The 20,717-nt window shown below is 36.9% G+C and overlaps 1 protein-coding gene across 2 annotated transcripts in view; it reads left to right on the top strand.

The window, feature by feature from the left end:
- The window catches only part of ANKIB1 (ankyrin repeat and IBR domain containing 1), a 134,044-nt gene that overhangs the window by 99,714 nt on the left and 13,613 nt on the right, over positions 1–20,717 (top strand). For both annotated transcript variants that reach the window (XM_049768918.1, XM_049768911.1), the window contains one exon: positions 12,443–12,531. In XM_049768918.1, the coding sequence (XP_049624875.1) occupies positions 12,443–12,531 (89 nt within the window). The remainder of the gene's footprint in view (positions 1–12,442; positions 12,532–20,717) is intronic.

The following is a 20,717-nucleotide window of genomic DNA, read 5'->3' as shown; positions in this document are numbered from 1 at the left end:
AGCTACCAGTGCTAAAAATTACTAAGCTTTTTCATATTTTCATTGTAAGCCCTAACAAGTAAGATTTTTAATGCATAATTCTAGTTAGGGACATCTTTGTCCACCTTGTATTTAATTATTTAATTTATGATACTCTGTAAATATTTAATAACTGTTTAATAAGTATGAGCTAATAATATAAATCAGTGATGGAACTGTATAGTCATTTTCCTGTTTTCTGACACTTATTCAGAGTGGACTTGTTAATAATTTTGTCTTAGATGATCATTTATTATACTTGTTATCTTGAGTTTTATTTTTTGTTTGTTTCTTTGACTTTTTGACTTTGACTTTGGCTATATGTGATAGTGCTTGGGGTTACTTTTCTCTCTCTACTGGAGGAAAGCTCCATGCATTGCCAAGATTCAAACCCAAGCCTCCTGTAAACAAGTATAATAATCATTCTGCTTTTAAACTCATTGATAGATTTATCAAATATAAATACTCATTGATGGATGAAAACCTTATTTATACTTAAATATTTATTTACTGCAATTCCTCAATCTATTTTTATATAAACATAAATACCAGAAATAAAATTAAATTCTAGTGCTACTTGATGGTACAAGGCAGTTATGAAATTCCTACCCTGAAAGTTTTGTTTTTTGCTTTGTTTGTTTTGTTTTGGAGCCACATCTTGTGGTGCTCAAAGATTTCTCCTGGCTTCACTCTCAGAAATTACTCCTGGCATGTTTGCAGGTCCAGATGAGATGCCTGGGATCAAACCTTCGTCGATCACATGCAAAGCAAACACCCTACTCACTGTGCTATCTCACTCTGACCTCTTACCCTGAAAATTTTATTTCTTAGCATTAAAGAGTGTTTCTTGATCTATCCTATATGTAACATTGAACTCTAGGTCAGCTCTTAGAGAACTACTATCAGTACAGTTATAGCATGGAGGTAAGGCATTTGCCTTTCATGCAGAAGGTCATTGGTTTGAATCCTTGCATCCCATATGGTCCCCTGAGCCTGCCAGGAGCGATTTCTGAGCATAGAGCCAGGAGTAACCTCTGAGTGCTGCCGGGTGTGACCCAAAAACCAAAAAAAAATTTTTTTTTACTAAAATAGTCATGCTGATTCATGCCATTTTGTTTATGGTTTGTGGCTGCTTTCAGACAATGATATAGCATTGCGTAGTTATAATAAGACAAGTTCATAAAATCCAAAATATTTGCTGTTTGTCCTTTTACAGATAAAGCGTACTAGACTCCTATGCCTAGGCACTTGAAAAGAGTGATTAACAAAAGGAAAATCATTGTTACTGTTTTTTTTTATTTAATTAGACTCAGTAAGGAAAATAACAACAGAATACTGATAATGGGTGATAGTCACATGACATCAGGCAATACATTTTAATATAATTTTTATTGAGAACATTGTGAATTACATACAAGTCTTTCACAGTTCTGTTTCACATTCATAGTGACAGTGAATTAGGGCTATTCACACCACTATTGTTGACCTCCCTCCACCAGTTTCCAGCATGTCTCCCATACCTCCACTCTTGGTCCCTTGGACTGCTAGTATATCAGGTCCATTTGGTGTATTGCTTGTTGTAGTTTGGGTCTTTTGATTCTATTGTCATTGACTTTAGGTTGGATATTTATGTCTGACCATTTTTTATTTCCATTCAGTGCTCCTGAGACCGCTTGGACCATGGATCCCATCCACTTTTTTTTTCTCAGTTTGTAGGAAGACATAGGCATATGAGGCAAAACAAGATGATTCATATTCTATGGTTCTGTAGGAAAAAAAAAAAGGCAGGCAGAAGCCCTGTTTATAAATAAAATTAAAACAAGTCAAAAAGATGAAAAATAAAATAATAAAAATACATTAAAAATAAAATAAAGTTGGGGGCAGTTGTGGCAGTTTTTTGTTTGCATAGGTGCAATAAATATTTGGAAAATTAGAAAGGAAATTTCCTTAGGAGATACAGGGTGTCTTTACCCTTGAGTATACATACTGCCATGAGACTGACTCTGGACATGTTAGTTGTCAAAACCCAAGGTCTTTCTTTATTGGTTCCAGGAAACATTCTGCTCAGTTGCAATTGTCAAAATCAATTTTCTGAAATTAGAGATCTTTTTTTTTTCCAGATCCTAGAACAAAGCCTGGGATAGTCTTTCTTTATGGTACAAGAAAAGTTCTTTTCAGTTTCAGTTGTTGTAATTAGTCTTCTGTAATTAGAGATCTTGGTTTTTGTACAAATCCTAGGGTGAAGGGTCTTCTGATTTCATCTCACCATTAAGTGATGAGGTAGGGCAACCTGCCCTTAGATCAAGATTAATGCTGTTTCCTCTTCATCAGGGTTTCATATGAAACTACCCTGCCTCCTGTTGGTGCTAGAGTGGTATTAGGTCCTCCCCCAGTGGGGAGTTTGATTCTGTGTGCTGATGCAGAGAGCTGTGCCAATTCTAAGGTTGGTATCTGGGGTTTGGGTTGATGGTCAGTGTCCGATCACTTGAGGTCTAAGTCGAGTCCTCATAACAAGTGTTCAGGGTGGGATGTGCCCTATATTATAAAATTTATAGGTTCTTATTCTTATTTTTTTTCAGGCATATTTTTTAAAAAAAATTATTTTAATTTAATTAAAGAAAATGCATTACATAGTTGACATAACTGATAATATATTTTTAGGAAGATCAAAAGCAACATGTTTTTTTTTTAAATAAAAGGTTGAAAGAAAAACTAAAGAGATGGAAGAGAAAGGAAAGAATATTTTTGAAAACTATTGGCTCACAATAAATTCATTGAAGCACCAGCAGAAACTTTAGTAAGCTCTTCTTTAAAAAAAAAAAAAAGGGTAAGAGTTAAAAAAAAAAAAAATACAGCACTAACAGTCTGAGAGTGGCAAGTGTTGTTTGCATAGGCCCAGAAAAATATGCATAAAATGGAAAAAAAAAATCCTTGCCCTAAATACAAAGAAACCTTATCCCTGAAGTTTTCTGGCATAAGACTGACTCTAGGCATAATTTTTAATAAATTAAAGAGTTTTAGGTGAATGTAAACTTAATTTAAACTTAATTATCTCAAAATAAGAATATTAAAATAAGAAAGGATTTTCTTTTTGGGAGGTGGGAAGGTTGGGTATCACTGAGTCATACTACTCCTGCCTTTGCCCACAGGTCTCTCCTGCTGATAGGGGACTTCTAGTGGGGAGAGGGTGGAAGATCAGGGCACTGGAGGTAAGGATAAAAACAGATTCTGCTGCTTATAAGACACCACATCCCTATGCTACTTCTCCAGCCCAAGACTTTTAAATTTTTTGGTGGGGAGGGGTTTGGACTACACCTGGTTACACTGAAGGATTGGCTCTACACTCAGAAATCGCTCTTGGCAGGCTCTGGGGACTATAGGGATACTGGGGTCCAAACCCAGGTTATTTACAGGTTGGTCTTGTGCGAGGAAAATGCCCTACTTGTTGTGCTATCATTTTGGCCCCCAGGACTTTCAATTTTTTAATTAGTTTAGGGTTTCTTGAGAAAATTTTTTTGAAACATTTTTTTCTTTATTTAAACATCTTGATTACATATATGATTGTGATTAGGTTTCAGTCATGTAAAGAACACCCCATTCACTAGTGCAACATTCCCACCACCAATGTCCCAAATCTCCCTTCATCCCACCTCACCCCCACCTGTACTCTAGACAGGCTTTCCAGTTCCCTCATTCATTCACATGATTATGGTAGTTCTCTGTGTAGTTATTTCTATAACTGCACTCACCACTCTTTGTGGTGAGCTTCATGAAGTGAGCTGGAAGTTCCAGCCCTCCTCTCATTATCTCTGAGGATTGTTGCAAAAATGACTTATTTTTCTTAAAACCCATAGATGAGTGAGACTATTCTGCATCTCTCTCTCTCTCTCCCTCTGACTTATTTCACTCAGCATGATAGATTCCATGTACATCCATGTATAGGAAAATTTCATGACTTCATCTCTCCTGACAGCTGCATAATATTCCATTGTGTGTATGTACCACAGTTTCTTTAGCCATTCGTCTGTTGAAGGGCATCTTGGTTGTTTCCAGAGTCTTGCTATGGTAAATAGTGCTGCAATAAATATAGGTGTAAGGAAGGGATTTTTGTATTGTATTTTTGTGTTCCTAGGGTATATTCCTAGAAGTGGTATAGCTGGATTGTATGGGAGCTCAGTTTCCAGTTTTTGGAGGAATCTCCATATCGCCCTCCAGAAAGGTTGAACTAGTCGGCATTCCCACTAGCAGTGGATAATAGTTCCTGTCTCACCGCATCCCTGCCAACCCTGCTTGTTCTCATTCTTTGTGATGTGTGCCAATCTCTGTGGTGTGAGGTGGAACCTCATATTTGTTTTCATTTGCATCTCCCTGGTGATTAGTGATGTGGTGCATTTTTTCATGTGCCTTTTGGCCATTTGTATTTCTTCTTTATCAAAGTGTCTTCCATTTCTTCTCCCCATTTTTTGATGGGATTAGATGTTTCTTTTTCTTGTAGAGTTCTGTCAGTGCCTTGTATATTTTGGAGATTAGCCCCTTATCTGATGGGTATTTGGGGAATAGATTCTCCCAATCAGTGGGTGGCTCTTGTATCTTGGGCACAATTTCCTTCGAGGTGCAGAAGCTTCTCAGCTTAATATATTCCCATGTGTTAATCTCTGCTTTCACTTGCTTGGACAGTGCAGTTTCTTCCTTGAAGATGCCTTTAGTCTCAATGTCCTGGAGTGTTATACCTACGTGTTGTTCTATATATCTTATGGTATCAGGTCTGATATCGATGTCTTTAATCCATTTGGATTTTACCTTCATACATGATGTTAGCTGGGGGGGGCTAAGTTCACTTTTTTGCAAGTGGCTAGCCAGTTGTGCCAACACCACTTGTTGAAGAGGCTTTCTTTGCTCCATTTAGGACTTCTTGCTCTTTTATCAAAGATTAGATGATTGTATGTCTGGGGAGCATTCTCTGAGTACTCAAGTTTATCCACGGATCTGAGGGTCTGTTTTTATTCCAATACCATGCTCTTTTGATAACTATTGCTTTGTAATACTGTTTAAAGTTGGGGAAAGTAATGCCTCCCATATTCTTTTTCCCAATAATTGCTTTGGCTATTTGAGGGTGTTTATTTTTCCAAATGAATTTCAAAAGTGCCTGATCCACTTCTTTGAAGAATGTCATGGGTATCTTTAGAGGGATCACTTTAAATCTGTACAATGCTTTGGGGAATATTGTCATTTTAATTATGTTAATCCTGCCAATCCATGAGCAGGGTATATATTTCCATTTTCATGTGTCCTCTCTTGTTTCTTGGAGCAGAGTTTTATAGTTTTCTTTGTATAGGTCCTTCACATCTTTAGCCAAGTTAACTCCAAGATATTTGAGTTTGTGTGGTACTAATGTGAAGGGGGTTGTATATTGTATATTGGTGTATAGAAAGGCCATTGAGTTTTGTGTGTTAATTTTGTAGCCTGCCACCTTGCTATATGAGTTTATTCTTTCTAGAAGCTTTTTGGTAGAGTCTTTAGGGCAGGGGTCTCAAACTCAATTTTCCTACGGGCCACAGGAGGAAAGTCGGGGTGATCCTTGGGTGCAAAGTCAGTAGTAAGCCTTGAACATTGGGGGGTGTGACCCAAACAACACAAACAAAACAAAACAAAAAAAGATTCCTCTAGGGCAGTGCCACAAAATGTTGTATGGAGGGCCGTGAGTTTAGACCCCTGCTTTAGGGTTTTCTAAGTAGAGTATCATGTCATCTTTAAACAATGAGAGCTTGACTTCTTCTTTTCCTATCTGGATTCCCTTGATATCTTTTTTTCTTGCATGATCGCTATAGCAAGTGCTATGTTGAATGGGAGTGGTGAGAGAGGACAGCCTTGCCTTGTGCCAGAATTAAGAGGGAAGGCCAAGGCTTTTCTGGGTGCCAGCTCAGGTGGCCTGAAGTGGGTTCCAGGTGGACTCTTAGGGGTTCTCAGGCTTCCGCCCCTCCCTACTTAGGTGGGAGGAGCATGGGGAGGGGGCCTGGTGGATAGCTGGCTTCCAGTTCCTTGATCCTGGAGGCCAGCTCTTCCCAGGTATGGGGTTAGGGGACACCCCATGCTGGAAGCCTACTTTCTAGCTTGGTGGGTGCTTGGAGGCTTGGCAGGCCCCAGCCGTTCCCCTATTTCTCCCCTGGACTCCAGGGCTTTCCTGGTGGCAGCTCAGGTAGCCTGAAGTGGGTCCCAGGTGGACTCTTTTAGGGGTCCTCAGGCTTCCCCTCTTCCTTCTTTCATTGTGTAACTGTGGTTGCTACCATACTAGGTTTCTGATTAGTTCCCACTCAAATGCATTTTCCTATATGGAGCTGCGCAGAGTCATTTTGCAGACTCCAGAAGGCTAAATCACAAACCAAAGTGGTGTCCAGGAATCAGCACTCTCCTTCCGACTATTTCTAATGACATAAAAGGGACATGCATATCTCCTTTGAATATTGTAGATATATTCCCTCAACCACTATAACTATTATTGAACATCCCCTTAAACGGTGACAATTGTGTCCACTGTCTTAAGTTAGATTGTTTATTTTCCCCTCTTTTTATCTTTTCTTCTCTGTGTGAACTGTTCAATAAGGAATTTTGGTGAAAGAGTCCTCAGCTTCTGTTACCCTTTTGGAGAGCTTATCCAGATTCATTCAATTTGTTTACTGAGTTTTTAAGCCCTGTTATTTGACCTGTTATTTCAGTTTGGAGTTTTCTGATTTCTGTCTTCATATTTTCTTGGCTCTTGTTCAACTCAATCCATGGTTTCTTTGAGTTCTTTGATCATCTTCCATATTTTTTCTCTAAACTCCTTATCTGAGAGACTGACTAGTTGGTTGGCCGTTTTCCGGTCATCAGAGTTGTCATCTTCATTCTCTATGTCTGATGCTGGACTGCAGTGTTTCCCCATTATCACACTTTTATTGTGGGTTTTTCTATGTGTTGTGGTGGTATTCATTGGCTAAATGATATGCGTGGTCACGCTCCTCTGGCTCCACCCTTTCTGGTTGGATCGACTCCCCCCAAGGAAGGGGAGCCCTTCGTGGATGTAGCCTTACACAGGATCAAATCTTAGGCCCGAGCACGCAGCAGAGAAGACAATTTGGCAGAAATGCTGGGCTTCAGTGATCCAGCACAGTTCCTACTGTGATTTTTTCTTCTTGTTGGAGTAGCGTTCTTTCATTAGAAAGAGCACATGGCCGCGAAGCAAAATGGAGCAGCAGTGCTCTTCTGGAGCCTCTGGGAGAGCGATTTTTCTGGGCCCTTTTCGGCCCACTCCCGAGAATTTCAGGAGACAGGACAGTAGAAAAACACACACAGGCAACACTCACAGTTTCTCACAGTCGGGAACCGCTGGGCCAGCGTAGATTTTCCTGTAATGATTTCTTTTACTGTTGATTCTTCCTGGGGATTTCCTTCCTGGGTCTCTGGGACTCCAATGATTCTTATGTTGTTTTATTGAGTTTATCAAAGACTTTCATTTTCATCTGTTTACATTCTTTGAGGATCATTTTCATTGTCTGATAATTTGTTTTAAGGTTCTTTTCCATTCTTTTTTTATGCATGGAGTTGTTATGATGACCTCATCTTCCAACTCACTGATTCAGTTTTCAGCTGCTGTTACTCTGTAGAAGAGGCTTTCCAGTGAGGTTTTCATTTGCTTACCATATTTTTCAGTCCTGTTATTTCTGTTTGGAGTTTTCTTATTTCTATCTTCATATCCTCTTGTTTCTTATTTGTGGTCTGTTCACAAATACCTTTCTTATTTCTTCTCTAAACTCCTTATCTGAAAGTTAAATAGTTTGTTGTCACTTTTTGGGTCTTCATACTGCGAGCTTTATTCTCTATGTATGGTATTGGCCTGTGTTGTTTCTCCATTGTCACACTTATAGTGTTATGTTGTCTGCATGTTGTGCTAGTGTTCATTCGCTAGGAGATGTGTGAAGCCATGTAGAAAAGCAAAGTGGCCAGGCTCCTCTGGCTCCAACCTTTTCGGGTGGTTCCAGCTCACGTCCAATCATGTAGCTTCCACACATGCTTCTGGGCAGATTTGTCCCAAAAGCCACAGCAGATGGCATTTGTTGGCACCTGCTTGGGCGGTGCCAGCTGACTTTGATCACTTAGCTTCCTCCGATGCTTCTGGGTGGGGGTGGTCTCAAAAACCAGTCAATGGTCAGGCAGTAGCCGCTTGCAATGATGTTCGGTGGCAATCCTGAAGCATTTATATTCGATGCATTGAACATTTTGTGCCTACACCAATCTATTTACCTCCAAATCTTTGATTTGTTTATTACATTTGTAACTCCTAACAGGTTATCTAACCTTTCTGTACCTGTAGATGATTATAATGTTGCCTTGTGTACTAAATTTTTTTGTTTTAAAAATTATTAGCATCTGAGGCTAGGACATAGCTCAAAGTAATAATGCACAGGCTTTACTTGTGAGAGGCCCATGTTTTAACTGCCGCTCAACATGTGTTCCCTACAGGTATAGTTCCAAAACAAAACAAGTTTTGTGTTTTTTTTTTATAATTATTTTTTGACTTTGAAGAGAAAGTTGGTTAAATAGGAGAACCATTAAATTAGGATTACTAAAAAAAAATTAGGATTTATATTTAGTCACTCAGCATTGATTATTAATAAATATCTAAAATGGCATATCTTTCACAAATTTTTGTTTGTTTATTATTGGGCCACACCCATTGACGCTCAGGGGTTACTTCTAGCTATGTGCTCAGAAATCACTCCTGGCTTGGGGGACCATATGGGATGCCAGGGGATCGAACCACAGTCTGTCCTAGGCTAGCGCTTGCAGTGCAGACACCTTACTCTAGTGCCACTCCTCCGGCCCAAATTTTTTTTGGATTTTGGGCCACACCTGGTGACACTCAGGGGTTACTCCTGGCTATGCTCTCAGAAATCACTCCTGGCTTGGGGCACCATACGGGATGCCACCAAGGGATTGAACCATCTAGGTCAGCAGCATGCAAGGCAAATGCCCTATCACTGTACCATTGCTCCAGCCCCCACAGATTTTTTTTAATTTTACTGTTCTCAGCCACTTTGTATTCTAGTTAGTGGACTGCACTTTTGAGTGGAGAGGGTGTTTGAGCCACACCTTGCAGTGCTCAAGTGTTACTCTTGGCTCTGTGCTGACTGATGGGATCTTATGGAATGCCAGGGATTGAACTCAGGTTGGACACATGCAAGGCAAATACCCTACCTGCTGTGTTATCACTCCAACCCCAAGTATTGCACATTTTTAAGTTGCACATTTCTTCTCTTGATAGTAGTAAACCAATATATTTGAAAAGGGTCAAGGATTTTCTATTAGATATCTTTTTTCTTTTCAAGTTTCTTGCCACGCTCTATTTTCTCTGGTTGAACTTAAACTATTGACGTCTTTAAATTCCACTTAACATTATCTTAAAATTTTCCTTTCTGTGTTGACCCCACATACTCTGCCAAAATGGTGCAGGCGTCTTGTGTCTCAGCACCTTTCCACTTACTTGCTGATATTTTGAGGTGGTGTCTTATTCACGGGTACTGGCTATGTCAGAATATTTGATCTAGTCATTGATGCCTTTATTAAAACTTTATTCATAATTTTGATTTCTCCTATTACAGAGCAATCTGGAAAGTTACTTATGTCAGAGTAGTCAATCAGAATAATATATAGCTAATTCCAAACTATCAATATGTTGTTTCTGGTAGTGTTCTACTACCACACTTCAGAGAGATTTTGATATTAGGCTTATTTTCTCTAGGGATGTGTGTATGTGTTTCAGTTTTTAAAGATATTATTATATATTATGATATATATTAATATATAATATATTATATAAATTAACTATATTGTATAATATTTAATATTATTAGATACTATATATTAAATGACAACACACCTTTCTAATTTTAACTCATTGCCCTAGCTTCTCCTTTATTTGTAAAGCATATTCTTATACTTGTGTTTAGTATTGCATTGGATCTTAATGGAAATTGTTCTGAGAAGTTAGGATGCCCAGAAGTATCCTGCTGACCTAAGGAATTATCTGTATCTTCCTTTGAAGTTCTTGAAAATCACTGTATTTGTCTAATACAGCATGACTTCAAAGAACAAGGTATACTAATAAACAATTGGAGACTTTCAAGGAAGTAGCTTTTTTTTTCAGACTAGTTAAAATTACAGCTCTTCTTTCCCATGGTCATTTTCATTTTTTTGGTCAATAAACATCTTGACAACAGAAGCAGTTCTACTAGTATTGAGTTGATTGAGGGGAAAATGGCTATGCAAAAACCTTTGTGGGCAGGGAGGATTTTTTAAATATAATAGGAATTTTTTTATTTATTTTTATTTTAGATATTGGATACATAAATATAGATGCTGTATTACCACTTATATTCTCAAGTACCTTATAGGAACACTGTTAACTTCATCTGTGGTACACTACTTTAAGTTTTGCTAGTTTATGAGCCAAATTATAGTAAAAAAATATTATCACATGGGCCAGCGCGATAGCACAGTGGGTAAGGTGTTTGCCTTGCACACGGTCCACCTGGGTTTGATTCATGGTATCCCATATAGTCCCACAAGTCTGCCAGAAGTAATTTCTGAACACAGAGCTTGGTGTTACCCCTGAATACTACCAGGTATGGCCCAAAAAGCAAAAAAAAAAAAAAAAAAAAAATTATTACAGCTGTCTTCTTTTTGCCCAACACAGTTGATTTTAATGTACACAATCAGTCCAATATATCTACTTCCAGTTTGTTTATTTGTTTTTTGTGGGGCTACACTTGACAATGCTCAGGGCTTACTCCTGGTTCTGCACTCAGAGATTTCTCCTGGCAGGTCTTGAAGGACCATATGAGGTGCCAGCGTTTGAACTCTGGTCAGCCGTATGCAAGGCAAATGCTCTACCTACTGTACTATCTCTGTGGACCCTAAAATGTTTAATGTACAATTTAGTGGCATTAACTACATTCACTACTCTAATCATCACATCTTTTCTTCATCCCAATTGTAAACTTCACAACCATTAAGAAATAATTCTCCATCCTTCATCCCTATCAACAACCCAAGCCATCAGCTGCTGGTCACCTACATCATTTTATTTTTGTCTCCATGAATTTTTCTATTATTCAATAATTTTAGTATAAGTTATTTCACTTAGCATGTCTTCACGATTTACCTATTTTGTAGTAACAGTATTATTCCTTTTATGCTATATTGCATCATTTTTCTCCCTATTTATTGTTTTGTTCCTGTTTTTTATTTCTGTCTTTTGACTATTGTAAATAAAGTTATGAGCACTGATACATTCTTAATAAAGTACATGAAATACCACCTTTGTTCATAAGATTAAGTCAGTTAGCACATTTGTTTGAACAAACTTTGCAAATAAAGTATTTGTAATAAAACATTTATGATGGTGGCACTTGCAGATTGAACTTTTCTCAATAGTGTTATTTTATTACTAACTATAAAGATTACCAGTTAAGTTAATCATAAAGGCTTTAGGTTGTTACTGTGTTAATTTTAATGTAGCTGTGAAAAGAAAAATAAAATTAAGTTAAGATGTCAAATATGTTTTTTATTATTATCTAAGTCAAAATCAGTCAAATTTTAGTGAAACAACATGGATTCACCAGACTCAAAATTCATTTAAAATTCCCTGGTCATTACTTTGAAACTCAGAAGGGAAAGTAACAAGAATATAAATACATCACTTCTTTTTTTTTCTTTCTTTTTTTTTGGTTTTTGGGCCACACCCGGCGATGCTCAGGGGTTACTCCTGGCTGTCTGCTCAGAAATAGCTCCTGGCAGGCACGGGGGACCATATGGGACACTGGGATTCGAACCAACCACCTTTGGTCCTGGATCGGCTGCATGCAAGGCAAACGCCGCTGTGCTATCTCTCCGGGCCCAAATACATCACTTCTTAAAATTCAAAATGCAGAAGGGTAACATAGAGATTTTGATATTATTTTCTTATCAATATGTTTCCAGGTGCCTACTCTTTGAATCTGTAACAAGTTTGAGTAATGATGGTGTAAAAGCCTGGGAAATATAGTTTGGATAGCAATATTTTAAAATAACAAAGTAATTGATTAAAAATGTCCTTAAGGCATATAAGATTACTTTATAAAATAGGTCCTCTCTTTGGAACTTTTTCAAATATATAAATAAATGTGCTAATTAAGAAAATGAAAAATTTTAATAAGTTATAAAAACCTAATCTAGTGTCATCAAGCTTTGGAATGTTTTCAGTTCTACTGTTGAAACACTTCCTCTCCCAGTATTCACAGCCTTTTGGTGTTCTCAACTGAAGAATTTGAAATATATTTACCACCTATTCTTCCACGTTAAAGTTAATGAAGAATATCTTTAAATTGCCTTTCCTATGTTTTCCTCTTAGGGAGTGCCTTGGTGAAGCACATGAACCTTGTGACTGCCAAACATGGAAAAATTGGCTACAAAAAATAACTGAAATGAAACCAGAAGAACGTAAGAGGAATTTTAGATAACTACTTACATACTTAAAAAAATAACTTTAGATAACATGACCATATTTCTCTTGAGTTTTTATTTTATTTATTTCAAGTTTGTTAATGCTAGAGTTGTAACCAACATTCTTTTGAAGATCACAAGTTTTATTTTGTTTAAAAACCTTTATTGTGATTACTGGCTCAAACCTAGCAGTGCTCAAGGCTTACTCCTGGCTCCGTACTTAGGGATCACTCCTGAAGTGGGACCATATGTGATGCCAGGGATCAAATCCAGGTCAGATGCTTCAAGGCAAGCAACTAAAACCTCTGGATTATCACTTCAACCTCAGAGATTACAAGTTTTTTGCGAGAGAATCATAGATTTTCTTTCTAATAAATTTATTCTTTAGCTAAAGACAAAATTGATAGGTGTTATGCTTACATATCCTTTCTTACAGTTCTTTCATTTTATCATGAATTGCATTTATTAGCTTTTCTGTACTTGTAAAGAATACATGATGCATCGTAAGCACAAGTTTCATTCTCTAGAAGCTTCCAGTGGAGGATAATACGAATCAATTTCTTGTTGTTATGTTATTCTGTGTATTTGCTTATATTGAATAACATGTCTATAACCTTTTGGTGTGTGTGTGGCATACCTAATGATACTCAGGGCTTTGTCCTGACTCTGTGATCTGGGATTACTCCTGACAGGGATGAGGGACCATACGGCATGCCAGGGATTGAACCCTGGTCAGCTGTATACAAGACAATCCTACTAACTGTACTGTACTATCACATAGCCCCAGGAAGATATGATTTACACATTTTCATATATAAGAAGAGTACTTATATGTTTTTTCATAAATAATTTAGTATTGTATCCTTCTCTACCTTTAAGCAAGAAAAGGCTCTTAGATTTTGTATTATTTTCTTTTTCTGCTGTTTATGGCATCTAAAGGAATATGTATATATTTCTCTTAGGGCTGTCTTGCAGTTATTCACCTACCTGTATTTACTTATACATTATTCTTGAGTTCAAAGTCAAGGTCCATATGACTTTTACCAAAGATAATTCTGGAAAGATCAATATGATTCGTTTTTTAAACAGATTTCTTGAACTTATCCTGTTAGCAGAAAAGGCTGTAAGAATGCATGTTTTTATGTGTAAGAAAGTGACATTATTAGAAACACTTTTATCATATTGCCCATCATACATTTTTATTTTTACGTGTTGAATATAAAGAAAATATTTTTCTCGCAAGTTCTAGCAAATCCCTTTTCACGTTTAGTACACATTGCATTACAATGTACATAAAATCAGTGTGGTTTTGCTTAACTGTTCTTAGAATTAGTTGTTAGAACTAGTGTTTTCTGTGCTTTTGGACTGATTCTTTTGTGAAACTTCTTTTAAATATACAGCATATTGTCTTCCTTTCCTTCTCCTACCCTGAGAGATTGTCTTTACCTTTTCAGAGTTTGGATTATTTCAGGTATTCACAATTCGTATATTGTCTTGGAATTAGTTATGCCATATTTAGTGATGAGTTGTTAGATACTTGAATTCATTCTAACATTGGAATATTTTATTTATATGTAGCACTAAGTGTTACTACATCATTCTGTCTGTACCTTCAGACATAGTAATAAACGATTGTTTATATAACAACTTGCTTACAACAAAAATGAGGATAGATTTTAAATTTAGCAAACTTAAGTTGCCAGAATTTTTATTCATACAATTAAGTTTTTAAAAAGTAGAAAATTATGTCTTCTGAATTTATTTTCTACAAATAAACTCACTGAGTTTCACTTTGATAATGGTGAGGCGATAATATAATAATATCAATAATAGCATCACTCAGATTATTTGTAACCATGTTGCTGCAACTTTAATTATAAAGAAATAATAGGGACCAGAGCAATAGAACCGTGGGTAGGGTGCTTGCTTTGCATATGGCCAATCCAGGTCCAATCCCTGGCATCCCGTATATAGTCCCTCAAGGCTGCCAAGACTAATTCCTGAGCACAAAGCCAGGAGTAACTCCTGATCATCATTAGGTATGGCCTAAAAAGAAAAAAATATTTTAATAATTAATATGATCAAAGGTATTTAAGACAATTTCTCTAGAGCCAGAGAGATAGGGCAGGAGGTAAGGTGCTTAACTTGCATGTTGCTGAACCTGCTTTGATCTCTGGGCTGCATATGGGTCTTCAAGTAGCACCAGAGGTCACTCCTGAGCATAGTCAGGAGTAGCCCCTAAGTACCTACTTAGGTGTGATCCATCTATCTATTCCCAGCCAACCCCTCAAAAATAGAACAATTCTCTAATAGAATAGATATTTACAAGATTACTATAAAAATGGAAAATACTGGTATAGCTAAGACACTGGGATCACCATCAGTAAAAACAGAACAATAGAGAAAAACAATCCAGCATCTTTTCTCAAGCCATCGTAACTATAATAAGTATTATAATTATGAGTATAATCACAACTATAACTGTAATGGAATCAACAATCCACAGCTGCTTCTAAAAAAATCCTTGGAACTCTGGTTAGTTTTCTCTGAGTATTCAGGAAACTTGTAAACAAATACAACTATCTGCCTCTATTCTTGTGCTTCTTATAGAAAAGACTGAGAACATTGTAATTCTACAGTAGGAAAACGAGAGAGAGAAAGAGAGAGTGAGAGAGAGAGAGAAAGAGACTCCCATAGCTTTGCTGGTTTCCTAGAAAAGAACTCAAATAGGAGAGAAGATGATACCTAATATCTTTCAAATTATTGTACATATATGTGGGAAATATCATGCACATGTTGTGCATATACACTGTAAATATGGTTTTAAACCTTATAATATCTCCAGTGTGAAGACAATGTTGAAATGAAGTTTTTAAAGTCTTGGAACAAGAAGAAAAAAAATCACGAAAGATACCATTGAGGCTATGTATAGTCAAAAATCAAAACTCATCATGATTTGGACTAGAATTGTCGAGATCATAAGTGGCTTAGTATAGAGACAAAGACCAGTCCATGATAGGAAGCTTGCAACAGATAGTGGTGGCATGCAGTTAGGGTAGAGAAGGGACCACTATGACAATGATAGTGTTGATCATTCTGGACAAGAAATAGGTGCTATCAGCGGTAGGGGGTTTGCCTTGCAAGCAGCCTACCCAGGATAGACCTGGGTTCAGATCCCAGCATCCCATATGGACCTCTGAGTCTGCCAGGAGCAATTTTTGAATGCAGAGTCTGGAGTAACCCCTGAGCGCCACCGGGTGTGGCCCAAAAAGAAAAGAGAAATAGGTGCTGAAAGGAGGTAAAAAATGTTATGCATGATACCACAATAACAGTATTGCAAACCATTGTCTAAAAGGAAGAAAGGAATAGAGAGATATGAAAAATGCCTGCCATTAAAGCAAGTGTGAGAGGGCGGGGTGGGGGAGGGAAATGAGGATATTAGTAGCAGAAAATATGCACTGGTATTGTACATTATATGACTGAAACATGGTCATGAACAATTTTATAACTATCATAGTGATTCAATTAAAGAAATAATTTTATGGGGCCGGAGAGATAGCATGGAGGTAAGGCGTTTTCCTTTCATGCAGAAGGCCATCGGTTCGAATCCCAGCGTCCCACATGGTCTCCCATGCCTGCCAGGAGCAATTTCTGAGCCTGGAGCCAGGAATAACCCCTGAGCACTGCCGGGTGTGATCCAAAAAATAAAAAGAATTAATTTTATGTAAAAAATTTAAAAGATAAAATAAATGACTATTTAAAGAACTAGCTTAGTTTAAAATGTATTTAGAAATCAAACTGAGGGGGCTGGGCGGTGGCGCTAGAGGTAAGGTGCCTGCCTTGCCTGCGCTAGCCTAGGACGGACCGCAGTTCGATCCCCCGGTGTCCCATATGGTCCCCCAAGCCAGGAGCGACTTCTGAGCGCATAGCCAGGAGTAACCCCTGAGTGTTACCGGGTGTGGCCCAAAAACCAAAAAAAAAAAAAAAAAAAAAAAAGAAATCAAACTGAAAGAATATGCTGAGTATTGAATGAAAAGTAAGAAAGATAAAATGGTCTATGATAGTTCATGTTTTATGAAGCTGAGCTAATAAAATTCTAGAATTATTATTTCCTGATGTGGGAGAATTGAATATATGAACAGAATCTAGCAGTAAGAATTAAAGAAACCTTCATTTTTAATTTTTTATTGATATATCACTGGCTTTTTTAACTATAAGTTTTATGTGTACAACATTGTATTCTATCTTCTACATTATTATTTTTCTACATTATTACCAAGTTCTTGTTGGAGTATCTTTTTTTTGGGGGGGGGGGTCACACCCAGCAGTGCTCAGGGGTTATTCCTGGCTCCAGGCAGGCAAGGGGGACCATATGGGATGCCGGCCGGGATTCGAACTGATGATCTCCTGCATGAAAGGCAAACACCTTACCTCCATGCTATCTCTCCTGCCCCTTGTTGGAGTATCTTAAACAACTAAGAGAGGATGCCAAGTAGGCAGTCAGAAAAATACCTGAATTTCAGTGTAAGTTCATTTGTAGGATTTTTTTTAAATGAAAGATAAATAGGAGAAAAGATCAGATAAATTTTTTTTTAGTTTGAATATGAAGTAATGTGTGATATCACTGATCAATTTAGGAAACTAAATAAAGTAAATCAGATAAAGTAATTTTGGGGGCAAAATAATGAGTTTTGTTGTAGACATTTTTAACTTGAGGCATTTGGCAATATTCAGGGGAAAATTTAAAAATGTTAACAGTTTCTAAAAGATGTTTAAAAATTTTCAAGAGTAATTGGTAATTTTAGGTGTGATATTATGCTGGGATATGAAAAGAGAATTGTACATTTTTTAAATGCACATTGTACTATGGAGATAGCTTTATAAAAGCTAAATAAATGCACTCTGTGAGAAAAGTTTCCCTGTAGTCCATTGTAAAGGAGTAGATTTGTTATATCTGGGAATGAAAAGATTTTGTAGAAGATTAGATACACAAACCACATCTTGAAAGCTCAGAGATGTTTTTCACACAGACAAGAATAGGTAGGGCATTGAAGCCTAGGATAAAATCAAGCTGTGAAACCGCAAGCCATATTAAAGATTATATAAAATTCAGTACCAGTAGTATAAAGGAATGTAATGTGAAATTAAATAAATAGCACAGGTAATCAGGCATCAGATGACCAAGAAATTATATGCAATGGTGGAGAGTTTGAAACTATCCTAAGAAGCTAAAAAGGGATTTTGAGTAAGAGTAATAACTGAAGATGCTTACTTAGCCATCTCAGGTGGAAATGTGGGTGGTGAATTGGGGGTTATTGAAATATGAGAGAATTGCCCTGTTTTTGTAATAACTCTGCTGTGTCCAGGAGAGAGAATAGAAATTTCTAAAAAGACAGAGCAATGCAGGTGAGAGGAAAGAAATTTATGTGGGACAGTTAGGAAGATATAGTCTTAAGTTACAAATCTAGGTGCTTATCAGCTACCTAAAAGAGATAATGCACCATGAGAAGTAATCCAGTTTATTATTTATTTTTTGTTTGTTTTTGGGCCACACCCTTATGAGAAGTAGCTCATCAGAAAAGAACTAAAACCAAAACTTGTCTAAGGAATAAAAATAAATAAATGCTAGGAAATACATTGGGTTAGTTCACAGAATTCCCATTAAATATCCAAATGTTCTTGTGCACTTAGAATGACTTATTTTTTTTGTCTAATCAAGGCAAAAACACAATGTGAAATGTCTATATATTTTGTGAAATTCTAGTTTAATTTATAAAATACTCAGAGCAGTTTTTTCACTGTACTTACCCATTTAAAAGTTACAGAGTGTAATTCAAAATGTCTTTTTAAGAATTCAGCCCTCGATGCTGGAGAAATAGTACAGTGCATAAGACATTATCTTGTACACAACCAACAGGTTTCTATCTTCTATCTACTGTCTCCCACTCCTACCCCCTGCAACACCAGGAAGAATTCCTGAGTTCAGAGCCATGAGTAAGCCCTGTGCACAGCCAGGTGTGCCCCCCACAATAATTTTTAAAAAGAATCCAGCCCTCAAAAACTACTTTACTTGCATATGTAATAGACTCTACTTATAGTTTGCATTATTATGCTCAAATGTTTGAGCAAGTGAAGTTACTATTTATGACAAAGAGCACGCTAGATTAATAAATAAAGATCAAGATATCAGAGACATGTAAATGAAATGAAGAGTATTGAATAAAAAAAACTCACCAGGCAGGCTGAAGAGAGAAAAGGATGATAGCTACTATGAGCGTATCTATACATACCATGGGCTGGTATCTGAAATGAATGTTCAGAGAACTGGATGAAAGGGATTTTTCCCCCCAGTACAAGTTTTCCATGTAAAAATGCTTCATTATTTTCTAAACACAATTTACTTCATGCATTCTGTTAGAATACAGTTAGGAATTAACATTCTCTCTGAGTAAGAGAAAAAAAAACTGTTATGTTGCAGGCCCTATAGCTGCTTTGTTTTAAAAGCTTTTATTGAAACAATAGACAGTAAAAGTCAGTAATATATTAGAGCTTCTGAGGAGAAAACAATATTGATGCTAAAAGCAGAAGAAAGGCCACTATTTTTAAACAAAAATTAGGTATTTGTATTTAAAGGTTACTACTTTTTTTTTTTAAAAAAATAGGTATTTGTATTTATTGATTAGGTTTACTTTTTGTAAACAACATTAACTAAGCAATTCGACTATATTGGTCATATATATAATTATAACTTCTGAAACTCCTCTACCAAATTATCCCAGAATACTTGCCACTAGCAAATCTAATTATTGGCTTCTACTAAGTGAACTTGGACTAGAATCTGATCAATTCAATTTATTGCTGCTACTTTTTTTTTTTTTTGCTATGTATCATTACGTAGTTCTTTATAGTTCAACTTGCAATTCTTTTACATTTCATCTTATAATTGTATTGACACCAAATAGGGAAGACAGATGGTCTGGTTTCCATGGCATCCTTTCAGTAAGATAGTAGTCTATTGCTAGGCTCCATCAAAGAGCTGCTACTAGGGCTCAGCTATTCCTACTCCTGTACAAAGCTACTTCCCATGATCAGCCCAAATCATTTTACCCTTTTCCTCTTCAGGGATTCATATCTTGGAGAGAGTTGAGGGAAAAGATCGTTAACTTCCTTTTAGTCTCATAAGTCAAAAGGAGCTGATTTCTCCCCTGATTTTCCAATGTACAACTTACTTAAAACCCACACTTCTGAGAGTGCAGGATCTTGGTTAGATGGATCATTTTCAGTGACCTGAAATAAATTTTGAATATCTCTTATTGCAAAAAACAGAAGGGAGGGGCCGGAGAGATAGCATGGAAGTAAGATGTTTACCTTGCATGCAAAAAGTTGGTGGTTCGAATTCCGGCATCCCATATGGTCCCCCGAGCCTGCCAGGGTCGATTTCTGAGCATAGAGCCAGGAATAACCCTGAGCACTGTCGGGTGTGACCCACCCCCCCCTAAAAAAAAAAAAAAAAAAAACAAAACAGAAGGGAAGGGGGAAAAGACAAAACAAAAAAGCATGGCTTTCTTGAGATGTTAGAGCCAGAATCTGAATATAACTTAGTTACTGTCATTCTACACTTTTACGTTGTGCACCTGAAACTCTAAAGCCCTTATCTTCTCATCAGAATGGGTAGGTTTATATGTGGTGATGATTTGTAGAATATAAATGTAAAATTTAGAATATCTTAAAACCATGCAGCTCACTGAACCAGAGAGATAGTACAAGGTGTTACGGTGCTTGCCAGCACTCAGCCAAACTCAGTTTAAGTCTGACACTACATATGTTCCCCTAAACACTGCCAGGAGTGGTCCTTGAGCACAGAACCAGAAGTAAGTACTGGTTATCTACTCAACAAGTAGAGGGCCCAATAACCATATAAAATAAAATAAATAAAACATTACATTCCTTAAGATTACATACCTGACACTGGCTTCATAAGTCACATTGGATCTGTTTATTTTATCTGAAATTATGAGTAAAAATAATATTGATATTTTATTAATGAAAAGACTTTGACATAGACTCTAATAGAAAAATGGGTATAAGGTTTAACTCGAGAAAACTTGAAAAGAAAACTTTGGGTTCCCCCTCTAAAGTTGTACCCTAAATAATTTTCTGTGTGTTTTTGTGCTTAACATCCC

Source organism: Suncus etruscus, chromosome 1 (assembly GCF_024139225.1).
Source record: "Suncus etruscus isolate mSunEtr1 chromosome 1, mSunEtr1.pri.cur, whole genome shotgun sequence".
Lineage (NCBI taxonomy): Eukaryota > Metazoa > Chordata > Mammalia > Eulipotyphla > Soricidae > Suncus > Suncus etruscus.
The sequence above is the reverse complement of the archived record's forward strand: the minus strand, read 5'-3'. Positions and strand labels throughout refer to the sequence as shown.